Source organism: Anguilla rostrata, chromosome 13 (assembly GCF_018555375.3).
Source record: "Anguilla rostrata isolate EN2019 chromosome 13, ASM1855537v3, whole genome shotgun sequence".
NCBI lineage: Eukaryota > Metazoa > Chordata > Actinopteri > Anguilliformes > Anguillidae > Anguilla > Anguilla rostrata.
Window position 1 is genome coordinate 33172029 of NC_057945.1, and position 12508 is coordinate 33184536.

Consider the following 12508-nt stretch of genomic DNA (forward strand, 5'->3'; position numbering starts at 1 on the left):
GCTGAAGCCCGCCCTTTCTGTGGGTGATGCATCTGCAAGGCTTCGCCTGAAAGAAAAACTCTTCTCCAGAATGCGTAAAATGGCTGCCGTTTCCTGACAGGTGAAATGGGTTATTTACATACCCTGCGGCCATCACCGGGCCCCGTATGGATTCCCCGCTGTGTGATGCGAGGGTCGTGCGATTTGTGTTCGAGCCCTCAGCCCCAGTGCCTCCCTGTAGGCTCTCTAATCTCACACATGATGAGATGAATGGCGCCGGTGCTCGAGTGATTCCAGCACAATGGATTCATTACCCACAGCTTGCCGGCACAAAGTAAAATATTACACGGTATGAAGGGACTCCTGCTGGTGCTGAGGTTAACTGAGGCTGACTCCGATGAGAGGAGAAATTTGGCCGTTGTGGCCACGCACACGCGTGGTGGTCGTTGGATTTTCAATGTCATGCGTTTATGTACTGGAGCTGGGGTTCTTGTTTCGGACAGTGAGATCATGAGCTCCAGCCGGCGCCAAAGCATTTTGCCCAAAAAGGCATTTTTGTTTTTTTAAAATTTATTTATTTTTCCCTGATAAGTTCATTTTCCCGAGCATTACTTAACACTGAATTTACTTAACACAGAATTACTATTTTGCAATGGTCATCTCCGGACTTGAGTCCAATTGAAAATTTGTGGTTTGAATTTAAGAAGGTAGTGCTTCTGAATCTGAATTATACTGAAAAGTTCTGTATGGAGGAATGGTCAAAGATGGTGCGACAGTGTAGTTTAATGTCCTGTAACCTAAAGGTCCCAGGTTCGATTCCCGGATAGGACACTGCCGTTGTACCCTTGAGCAAGGTACGGCTCTGTTCTCTTATACTAGGGATGGGAAGGTGCACAAAGGTAAGAGAAAAGGGTGCCAATAATTTTGACCCGTTTTTTTGGATGTAAAATTACTGGGTGTTGGCACAATTTTAAGTGACTTCCACATGCTTGTTAGCTTCACTTGGGCTAAATTAGATGAACTGAAATGAGTAATTTACCTCAACATGATAATTGTTTCGCAAGAGGCTTGAGGAGAGAGAATGGTATCCTTGTGTGGGGTGAATAGAGGGACCTTCTGGCTGCAGAGGAATTTCTCTGGGAGTTTGCACTATTCTCTGTGCCCCTTTTAATTACTACAGGAGCGGAGAGAGCTTTTGCTGTCCTGTCCTATCGCTATTGAAACACTGCTTTAATCGCTGTACACGACGCAGTCCGCTTTGTGAAGAGCTTTCCTTGTACATTTTCTCCTGCTCTGCTCTGCCCTTTCCTGAAATTCCCTGTTCTGTCCGGTCTGTGTCATCACTTCCTGTGAAGTCGTCGTTACGCACGAGAACAATGCAAGTTCTTTCCAACGGAATGCATACGTGTTGCAGATGAATCTGTTATTCCAAATGTCAGTGTAGCATGTGGAGATAGCGTACTAAATTAGTTATTTTAAATTGGCAATGATGTTGCCGGATTCTACTGTAAGGGCTCATCTCGTGATAAGATTAAGATTTTTTTCCTGAGACCTTTTGTCTGTGCCCGCTCAGAAAATGGAATATTCGTTATTTAGACCAAAATTTTCTGCGTCCTGTGACCGTGGCACCTCTTTCAAAAGGGTCAGAAAATGGTCCGTAACGGCGTTTCATGTGGTTTCTTCCATACATTCCTGCCGCATTTGATGATTTGACACAACATTAAAGAGTAAACTTGCATTTTTTATTGCCTCAACTACAGCTTGAAAATGACATTTTTTTTTAATGTATGGTTTTAACAGAATTCTGTGATCCAGACAAAAATCTTTTAACCAAGCACTTGACACAAAACACTTGTGTAAATTAACCACTAGGGGGTGCTTTAGTGTAAGAAATACAGTAAAATGCCCTGCTTCTTTTCAGGTAATCCCAGGTAAGACACACATTAACACATTCCTATGTTCACATTGCTCGGTCCCACGTGCAATTAAAAGCAATCTGTTTACCAGGCTTCTGCATGAGTAGTTCAACCGCCATTCATCAACCAGGCTTTAAAAAAAAAAAAAAAAAATCTGTTCTTTTTGGCTACATTCAGTCTTTTCATTATCTATTCATACTTGCTTCTTGTTACAGTGTGTGTGTGCGTGTGTGTGTGTGTGTGGGTATACATATGAAATGCTGTGCAAAATATGCATCAACAGTTAACATTGGGTTTACTTGTACTTCCCTTTACAGCTTCAAATTAATGTCAAGCTCTCTGTGGAGAAATTGAACCTCTAACCTCTAACTTAAGCATTTAGTTGGATGCGCTTAAGCATATACAAAAGAGATGGTTTTTTAGCATTTTTTTTAGAGGACAATCCAAGGTCAGTGTTATGGCCTGCTATTATACATTAGACCACAGCAGGTGAGAAACCGCCTTTTCCCCCCGAATATTGAAGGTTTTCGATATCAACGAGTACAGACAACCTTTCTGCTCCACAGCAAAGCACCAGCATCCATAATCTGTCGTATTCACATTTAAGCCATACAAATTCTGTTTCCCTGTCCGCCTGCACCTGAGAACAATCAAACATTCTTTGCCAGTTAATTCACTTATCAGAAAGATGACGGACAAGACAGCTCAAATAGAAAGAAAATTACAACCTAATGCAAACTGAGTCCACAAGAGTCCAGTTTAGTATACCAACAGTGGAGCAAAAAAAAATGCTATTAAAATGCCATTTGAGAGTACCTCATGAAAATACTGTGCTAAAACAAAGAACTCTTCAGTTTTGTTACCTTAAAAGTTTCATGAATAAACACAACCTTCCCTTGCTCATTTGCCCAATCAGGTTTTGCATCCATGGAGCCTGATGAAGTGCATTTATGCATTTGCAAACTAGATAAATACTATCTAGTGAGTCAGTGTACTGTGATCACTATGTACCCATTGGTGGTGGGAAAGTATTACAGAAGAGAAGTCTCCATGTGGCCTTTTCAACTGGTTAAAACAATTCGGTTTGGACTAAATACAATCAAATCCTTGCCATAGTTCTAGTGCCTTAAATTTGACCCCAGCACACGTGGATTTCATCTTGGCAGATGTAAATCTTGTCGAATAAATATCCTAAAGTGCATATGCCGTCTGTGAATTGTATCACAATTTATCAGAATGTTACTGGTACATATATACCCTTGGTCTGCTGTTCCAAAGAATTTGCCCGTAGCTCTGCGCTGTTAACGTTGAGCCAAAGCTGGGATTGGAATGGCACAGTTGTAAACTATGAGTATTGAACCCACACATGAATCATAAATATCTCGAGCCAAAAACCTTTGTTTGAAAATTGCTTTTGATGTCTGTCGCATACTGGCATCTCTTACTCTTGCGTCTCTCCAACTTTCATTTCATAGAGGTGTATTTCTTTATGCTTTTATAATATTTATAAAACAGAAGTATCTACAGAGAAACGGTTAACTGTTTCAAATTATCTGTGTGAGTCAAGTGTATAAAATCATTTAACAAAAAAATACTTCATGTCTACAATAAGTTGTTCTTTGTTGTAAGATATTTACTGTTGCTGTTGAAACGCATTTTTGCGTTGCGCTTGATTAATTTTATTATTGCGTTATTTTTCATTAGCATTGCTAGATTCTCCTGAAGTGTTTTTTAAATATTAAATTCAGCCAGGCATTGTTCATTAAAGTAATAGCTTGGGCAATTTTTTTCATTTGCATTTGAATGGGAAAATTAATTTACAAAAACAGGTAAATTGAATTTTAAAAAAATTAAAGGCAAATGCACAACACACAGAAATAAAATAGTTTTAAAAAACAACAAAAAGAGAACTTGTTTAAAGCTTTGTCAAATTCCAGTTGACAACAGCACAAAAGCACTCTCCGAGGTTTTCTGTCTGAAGTACTCAGCAGTAGTCACTGAATAGAACGTCAGACCCAGGCAAACGACATAGACGACTATTACAGATATTAGCTCTGTTGAGGGTATTGAAATAACCCACTGCAAAGGATCAATGAAACATCACAATGGTAGTGATTTGGAGCATAGAGACTATGACACAGTCAGACAGATGAGAAGTGAGGCTGCATTGCTGGTTAATCTATCGAAGTATCAGAAAAAAGTCATCTAAATTCTACACTACACTACCTTTGTCGTAAACAAATACAGTTGTGTCAAACTGAATGATTATTGTTTCTTTGCAATGTTAAATTGCAGTAGTGAATTATTGTCTGGTCAAAAAAAGCTCTTTAATATACAGTTATTAGAAAACATCAACATGCCGATTATTTTTGCTTTCTCCTGTGAAAAAATTAATCCAATTTTATTATTTAAAAAAGAATCTTGCTGTTTAGCTGTAGAAACAAAGCAAGGCAATATGTTTGAGATTTAAAATAAAGCATTCAGGCTTAAACTGTGTCTTTCTCTGCAGGCAACTGAGTTTCAGCTTGCTGGCTAAAAAAGCAGTAAGTTCACTAGATTTTATTACGGTTTTCCTCCTTATTCAGGTAAAATTACATCTCATGCGTATGTATGCATTTTGCTTATTGGCGTCAGCGTGATCCGTAGTACCCGAAACCTCTGAAAACAGTCTGCTCCTTTGAAGTGGAAGCCATTTTGCCAGAACAACAATCTGAAGATACAGCACTACAGTTCTCATGGGGCATTAGTCAGAGTTTTGTGGCAGACCTTAATTGCTGTGTGTGTGTGTGTGTGTTTTGCAGGCATTACTAAGTCAGCAGATTAGGTGTAAATGAGGAAAATGTAGGCGTTGATCTCAGAGAGCTGAATGCCCAGTGCTATCACAAAAACTACAGTTTCTTTGTTCATTGTAACTAACAGAATCTGTAATTATATGAAAGTACCTTTTCAGTGACACTGTGCTCATGCTGTCAATAAACAAAATTGGAAAAACTAGCTGATCGGGAAAAAAAAATATCATTACCAAAAATGTTTTTGTGGTAAGTACCATTGTTCTGCAATCACAGGCTTTTTTTTTTTTCTTCGCGGTGCTATGAGAAGTACTGAAGGTTGCCAAGTAACCGTACAGACAGCCGCTTGCTTCATCTCAGTCTCAGCCTTGATACCAAATGCCCATTGGTCTGGCACACCAATCCTTTGTTCTGCCATGTTTTGTGACCTTTCTGCCCCCCACCTAGGGCATGTTCACAGGTGAAGTTTAAAGGAGTCGTTTGTCGTGTATATTCTTTGAAGGCCACATTTTTTTGTTCTCACAAACGTGTCACTGGCCTTCCTGGTAAAAGAGCCCAAGGAACGAAAACTGTAAACCCCCACAGGTAGGACGCGAGTGGATCCACAGACAAGCCCCCAAACCCCCCTCACCCCTCCCGTGAGTGAACGTGTGCCTCTCCGCAGAGCAGCCAGGCGCTCAGCTGTACCCCAGCCACTGCTCCAGGTAGGGCCAGTGCTTCCAGAGCGAGACCAGCAGGAAGACGAGGAGCAGGGTGGCCCCGACCCGGGCCCGCGTCTTCATCAGCGGCGTGATGAAGCTGGCCAGCGTGGACACGAACACCAGCAGCACGGCCATCAGGGTGAGGATGACGTTGATGAACTTGCCCAGCAGCGCCCGGGCGTTGGCGTTCTCCACCCCCTCCAGCTGCACCACCTGCTGCTGCTGCTGCTGCAGCTCCAGCTTGGTGATGCGCGTCAGGCAGGACTCCACCGCTTCCTGTGGGCGGAGACGGGGGGGGCTAACGTTATCGGGGGTCAGGGGTCTGAACCACACACCCACACTGGGGTCAGTAAAGGAGGAGGGCAGCAGCCGAGGGGGCAGTGCTGCAAACTGGATGGTTTACACATATTTAGAGCGAGAGGGTGGGGCGTGTGGTGAAATCATTCAGCAAATCATGTGGTAAAATATGTTAACCAATGACATCAATTATCCAACATAATATACTAATTATCTGAAATGATGTTGTGAAAAACTGTCTGTTGTGCATTCTGTCTGTCTGTTACATTCAAATGTAACCAACCCAAGAAGTACATGACTATGATTTGCGTGTAAGATGTTATGCCTTATCTTACAGTGTAATTGATAAATTAATTAATATTTCAATTCATTTTCTCTCCTACGAACAATTTCAGTTGTTAAGCAGATGGCCCTGGAGCATTTGACCTTTTTATCTTTATTAAGGCAAAATTATTATGATAAGAAGCTGTATTTCCAGAAAACATAATACAGTACATGCCTGCAAGAATGGTAGTGAGGCCTAAAACACTCAAATCGCATAATAAAATCTACACATAATATATAACTGAAGTGCCAGCAGCCCTGCCAGCGGGATCAACTTGGATCCTGTGACAAATGAAAGTGTAAAACCCTGTGGTATCGAGTGGAAAGCTCCATCTCCGCTACCTCCACCACACAAGCGGCAGGCTCTCACCTGTATGTCCCTCGCTCTCTCGTAGGACTGGTAGGCCACCTTTTCCTCCATGCTGGCGAGCTCCTGTTTGAGGTTGGTCATTTCATTCTGGTGTAGCTCCGTCAGGTCGTTGAGCTGCTCCTCCAGACGCTCGTACCTGTGCAGAAAAGCAGAGCGAAGGCAAGCGGTCACACAGAGAGCGCGCGCACGTGCCAGTTAGCGGTTCTGTCACGCAGGCTAACGCAGGTGAGAGCAGGCCTGTTGCGCAGGCTAACGCAGGCCAGAGCAGGCCTGTCGCACAGGCTAACACAGGCTAACGCAGGCCTGTCGCACAGGCTAACACAGGCGAGAGCCAGCCCGTCGTGCAGGCTAACACAAGCTTCCCCAGCCCAGTGCCGCACCTGTATCTCTCCTCCTGCAGACACTGGGTCATGTAGGAGTAGTCGCTCTGCAGCTGGGCCTTCATGTCCTCGATGGCGTCCTCCAGGTGCCCCTGGCTGGCCTTGACTTCCCGCAGGGCCTCCAGCAGGGGGTCCCAGGAGCCGGGGTGATGGGCGTCCAGCGCGGCCGCCTTGGGGCTGCCCATGGGCGGGCCCAGCCCCAGGCCGGCCCCCGCCCCGGAGTTGCTGCCGGCGGCGGAGCCGGAGGTGGCGCTGGAGCACTCGTCGTCGCTGCCGTACTTGGGGCTGGAGACCAGCGTGGCGCTGCCGCTGAGCGCCCGGGGCGTGTCCTCGGGGAGCGGGTCCTCCAGCGTGTCCTTCAGCTGGGAGATGTTGTCGGCGCTGCCGAACTTGTTGCGGATCAGGCTGGCGATCTCGCGCGGCTTGGACACCACGGCCGCGTGGGACAGGGCCGACACCCCGCCCTTCACCCCCTCCACCACCCCGCCCCCGAAGCCGCTGATCCCCGCCCGCATGTTGGCCCGCACGTCCTTCAGGCCCTGCTGCATGTCCCTCAGAACGTCTTTGGGCTGCCGCGCGGGACCGTTCTGCAGGGGGGGGCAGAGGACCAGGAGAGGGGCGAGGTAGGACAATATGGTGTGGAGACGTGGTTGAGGATGGAAGAGAGAGAGAGAGAGAGAGATGCAGCTCCGTCAGTAACATATTAAACGTCACAATGTGGGAAAATGCCCTGCCAAACCAAACCACATCTATTGATTTTTAACCGCATGAAAAAATCATTAGACGCGCTCCATTACCAAACAAACTGTCCAGCAGTCAGTGTGTGTAAACGTCCTACTGTTACATAATGGATTTTAAAAAGCCTCCTGTTCATTTGAGCCAAGCTGACAATTTTAACACAAAGAGTGCGAAGGGTCCTGTGTGTTGGGGAATGGGGGGGGGGGGTGGTAAGGGATGGGTTCACCTGCTCGATCTCTTTCAGCTTCTTGTGGTAGTGCTCCAGCTTCTTGTGCAGGTGGGCGATGGTCTGCGCCGACTTCTGGTTCTTCTTCTCGAAGACCTGCTTGATGCGGGCGGCCTGCTGCTTGTCGGCGTTGTGCGCCAGCTTCAGGTACTCGGCCACGTTCTCGTCGCGCGCCTCCTGCTCCACGCGCACCTGCTCCGTCACCTTCAGCACTTTCTGCTGCAGGTGGTCGATGGCGGCCCGCGTGCGCTGCGGGTCGGCGGCGGCCTCGCCCGCCTCCAGGCTGACGTTGCCGTCCGAGCCGCCATGGCCGCCGGCGGCGGGGGGGGGCAGCCCCAGGGTCGCCGCCTCGCCCTTGTCCGGCGGCTGGTGCGGGGAGGACAGAGAGGCGGGGCGCGGGGGGTCAGTGGCCATCGCCGCCGCTGGATCGTATCGAGCCGTCCGTCTTCAGGTCCCGTGGAGTCCCATCGGGCGGAGTTCGGGAAGGCCGGCTAGTCCAAACTCTCATGCGCTGTTGATATTTAAAAAACGGTATTTATAGTCACAGGAAGTGGGTTACAGGCAGTGCCTAAATCAGGCCACTTCAAATTTGACACCTAAAAATAAAAAAGCTGCCAGTTCTGCCCCGCGCAGCACAGTTGATATTTATGTTCGTCGAATGCTTTACTGCAATACGTTTCTCCTGCAGCAGGCATATGAACGAATGCCTTGAGAGTCATAAACTGCTGTCTCATGGCATTTTTTTTAAAGAGGGAGATTCCAGGTTTGAATAATGTAGTCATTTTCCCCTGTCTTTGAACCTGCTGACTGGAAACATTGCTGAGCTTAAAGGCAGAGCTGGTAGGAATGACATTTCTCTTTTCCGGTCATGTAGTAGATCAGAATCAGACAAATAACGAGTTGCCTTCTATTCGTTTTTTACTATATGTTGCTGATACTATATGTAAATTTTTTTGCTGCAGGTCAATTCACACATTTGAATTAACCTGCAGCATAGTATAATATTTGCTCTTCCCTTTTTATTTATCATGAAAACATTAATTTGCAGTGCAGTATAATTATTATTTCTCTTCCTGGTTTTTGTCTCTGAGAAAGTCAAATAAACTCCTTGGGGCCCCTGGTACAACTAGAGTAACGATTATTATTCTTTATTGGTTCTTTAAAATAAAATAAATATTTATAATGATAACAAAGTGCGCCTATAAAGATTCAGTTCTTTACAGGTCCTTTTCTAAAATATTTATTATGATAACAGGGCAAACAGATACTACTGTAAATGTGCCTGGTCAGGTGAACGTTTCCCCACAAAATAGATAGATATATAGTATAGTATCATTAAGTAAATTAATCTGAATCTCGCCAACTGAAATAATAATTTTTAAAAATATGAATAAACCAATAATATTTATACAGCTTTGTGTTCAATTCTTTGCCCTCTAAATAAGCATATTAAGAAATAGATGCCTGTGCTTTCCAGTCAGCCAAACAAATCTCAACATATCCACCCCTCAAACATTTATAACTGAAATTTTCCTTTGAAAACATGAAAATTAACCTGAAAAAAAGAACAGAATCCTAAAGACTCAGAATACAACTCTTATTAATGCACGTAGTCCGAGAAAACCAAGACAGAATGTGACTGGGTCATTTCGAAAGCTGTTCCAGGCTGTCCCAAAATGTAAACATTTCCTGACCGATAAGCCATGGAGAGCTGTGCAGGACGGGGGCACAGGCAGCCCAGGACGGCAGTTAAACCCTCACAGCCGTGTCCTCATTTTTTTCGCTAGGCCAACGTCGAGTTTAAATTTTTTTCATTGTTGTTCCCTCGTGTATTTCGTTCAAATCTGAGAGATGTTGAGGGCACAATGTGTGCTCTGAACGGAAACCATACGGTGACCAGAAATAGTGTCGGAAGGAAATTGATGGTAACAAATTGTACCGTGGAGACTGATTGATATGCTAACCCATTAATAAACTGAGCATTCCAGTCCGCGTGCACGAAGAGCTTTTCATTAAGGCATTTCCCCCCGGTCCACTCCATCAAAACAAAGAATTTTCGGCAGTGACAAATGGTATTAAGAGATTTGCTGGAGGGGAAGTAATGCTCGCTGGCATCCCCGCAAAAAAAAAAACCAAACAAACAAAAAAAAAAAAACTGCAGAGAATGCAAACGGTGCAATACAGGTATAATCAGGAATCAATCCTAAAACGCACATTCGGAGAGGGGATAAGAAAACAGCTGTAGAACGGGCTGGAGAGAGATGGGGGGAGAGAGAGAAAGAGAGAGAGAGAGATATGTTGAAGGATGGCTGGGGCAGAAGGCTGGACATTTTTGCTGTGACATGCATGGTGGAATTAAAATAGGAGCGATTCTCAGAGATGAGTGACGCACAGACACGGAGGGTGAGACACACAGGCTTTCGATAGATCGTTCTGGAAGCGTTACCATGCCGTTGAATCCCGGACTGCCGCGGGTCGAGGAGGTCTGTCCGTGGGGCGCATCCTTCTCCCTGTGTCCCCCATAATCACACGAGACTCCCCTCCCCGAAAAAAAGCACACCTCTTCTTCTGTCTTCCACTGTGTCTGTCAGCACCTCATGTGCCATTGTTTACAGCTAACATGGTTGCAGTGTCTCTGAGCACCGCTAGCTCGTCCTCCCTCCCTCCCTCTCTTCCTCCGTCTTGCTCTCTCTCTCTTTCTCTCTCTCTGTCTAGCTTACTCGTTCTCACTCGCTCTATCTCCAGCAGATGGGAAAAAAACTGGTCTGCTCATCCGCATCAGTGCTGTGTCTCGAAGCATGGCGGAGGGGGTTGGGGGGGGGGCAGGGGGTTTTGGCTGGGGGGTTGTTGGCGGAAGAACCACTTGCGCACACGTGCAGGTGCTTTTGTGAGAGCTGGGAGGACAAATGGGGAGGGGGGGGGCAGGGGGGGGGGGACACAGCAGGGGTTCAACAGCAGGCTCTCTCATCCATAAGGTCCTGGAGCAGAGAGCAGCCACACAAAAGATTTGAGGCTGTGTGTGTGTGTGTGTGTGTTTGTGTGTGCGTGTGCACATGTGTGTGTGTCTGTGTGTGTGCGTGTGTGTGTTTGTGTCTGTGTGTGTGTTGTTTGTGTGTGTGCGTGCGTGCGTGAATGTCAGAGAGAGTTAACACAGGGATAAGGGAATTAATCCTATGGTAGTGCTAGGGGTTTTGCCTATATTGGCTTCGCAACATCGTCATAACGATGACCTCATTCAAGCACACAGACACGTTGGGCTGAACACTTTGATGCTCATTTTTTAAAATGACTCCGGTAAAATGCTCCCATTCATTTCTTTTTTCACGGATGTATTATGCACAAGCCCTGTCTGCCTGCTCTCCTGCCCCTGGTGAACGGCTGTCCTCGGCGTGCTGTGCTACTGCATCTGGGGGAGGGGATGTTGTCAAATTTTCCCTTAGCTACCGCTCGTGTGGCGGGGGGGGGGGGGGGTTTGGGTGGGGGGTGGAGGCAGGGGAGTTGAGAAGGGTAGAGATCAAACAAACGGAAGAAAATAGATGCAAATTGAAGGAAGGGGAGGAGCAAGGAAGACTGGGAGAGTGTAAATAATTTAACATAATACGGAGACAGGAAGATTTTTTGGAAAATTCTGGCAACTGGTCAGCTTTGGAGCACTAGTCCTGATCCAAGGTGCTGGCTGTGCGTCACTGTTCAAACACCACTGAGTGTAAGATAGTAAAATTATATTGTATTATATTATTCAAATAAGAAGACAAAAAAATATTTGTTTGACATAGAAAGAAATTATAGGCCAGTCTTGTATTTGAGTGTGCTCTATGTAAACAGTGTTTTACCTTGGATTAATTTTAAATGTTTTTTTCAGTAACAAATGATTCATTTCAAGAGCTACATCTTGACCCACAATCTTTACATTAACTATGTGGGGTGGGGTGGGGTGGTGGGGGGGGGGGGATTACTATTATGAAAAATTATACCCTAACCTCCATAAATACAACCAAGCTAAACGCCTGAAAAATAACTACAGAATCCACTACAGAATTACACATTTATGCTCAGACAGGTAATATAGCCCAGGACTGTTTTAGAGAGATTAGGTGATGTTTTAGAGAGATTAGGTGATATGTTTGCCATTCCTTTCAACACAAGTGGGTGTGAAGCAGTGCTGCTATTCAACACATAATTCACACTTCTATTATAAGGGCAGACTACTGTCAGTTTTAGTGGAGTGGTGAGGAGCCCTGAGGCTCAGGAGACATATTATCTAACTGGCTAAACTGGCCCGAGAAATTGGTGTTGACTAATGTTTTGACAAATATGTGCCTTTCACAGGAAGGTGTGATTTTCTTATGGTTACATTTTTTAAATCCTAGAGATCCTCAGCATGGTGCTAAATAATTGCTCTAGTTAATATCTGATTCTATGCCAGATTTTCAACGCTTTTCTTTTCTTGTTATTCACAGGACAAATTGCAGAAACCGAAAATAGTTTACTTCTTAACTGGTAAACACAACCTTTTTTTCTTCTTTTTTTTTTTTTTAAAGAATATTATTTCATCTGAGGCAAATTTCTTTTGGCATGTGTTAGTACTTTAGTACATCTGTACTACGTGCAAGTACTAATAGAGTAGTCTAAGGCAAATACCCAGTCATTTGATCCTCCAACTGTGATCTTAAAATGACTAAATTGTATTAGATTTTGAACAAGCTCACTTAAAAAAAGATGGCTCAGTTAAAGCATTAAGTGGTGGTGTCCTCTTTTCAATGTATTTTTGGTGGGTTTCAGTTGGAA

At 44.9% G+C, this 12508-nt stretch overlaps 1 protein-coding gene across 1 annotated transcript; it reads right to left on the reverse strand.

Annotated features, from left to right (window-relative positions):
* Positions 1–1699: 1699 nt before the first annotated feature.
* On the reverse strand, positions 1700–10531 carry tmcc2 (transmembrane and coiled-coil domain family 2). Its single transcript, XM_064306575.1, has 5 exons — positions 10167–10531; positions 7721–8231; positions 6757–7343; positions 6377–6512; positions 1700–5661 (listed from the first exon to the last, which is right to left on the reverse strand). The coding sequence occupies exons 2-5, from the start codon at positions 8132–8134 to the stop codon at positions 5362–5364; spliced, it is 1437 nt and encodes a 478-aa protein (XP_064162645.1). The 5' UTR covers positions 8135–8231; positions 10167–10531; the 3' UTR covers positions 1700–5361.
* Positions 10532–12508: the final 1977 nt, after the last annotated feature.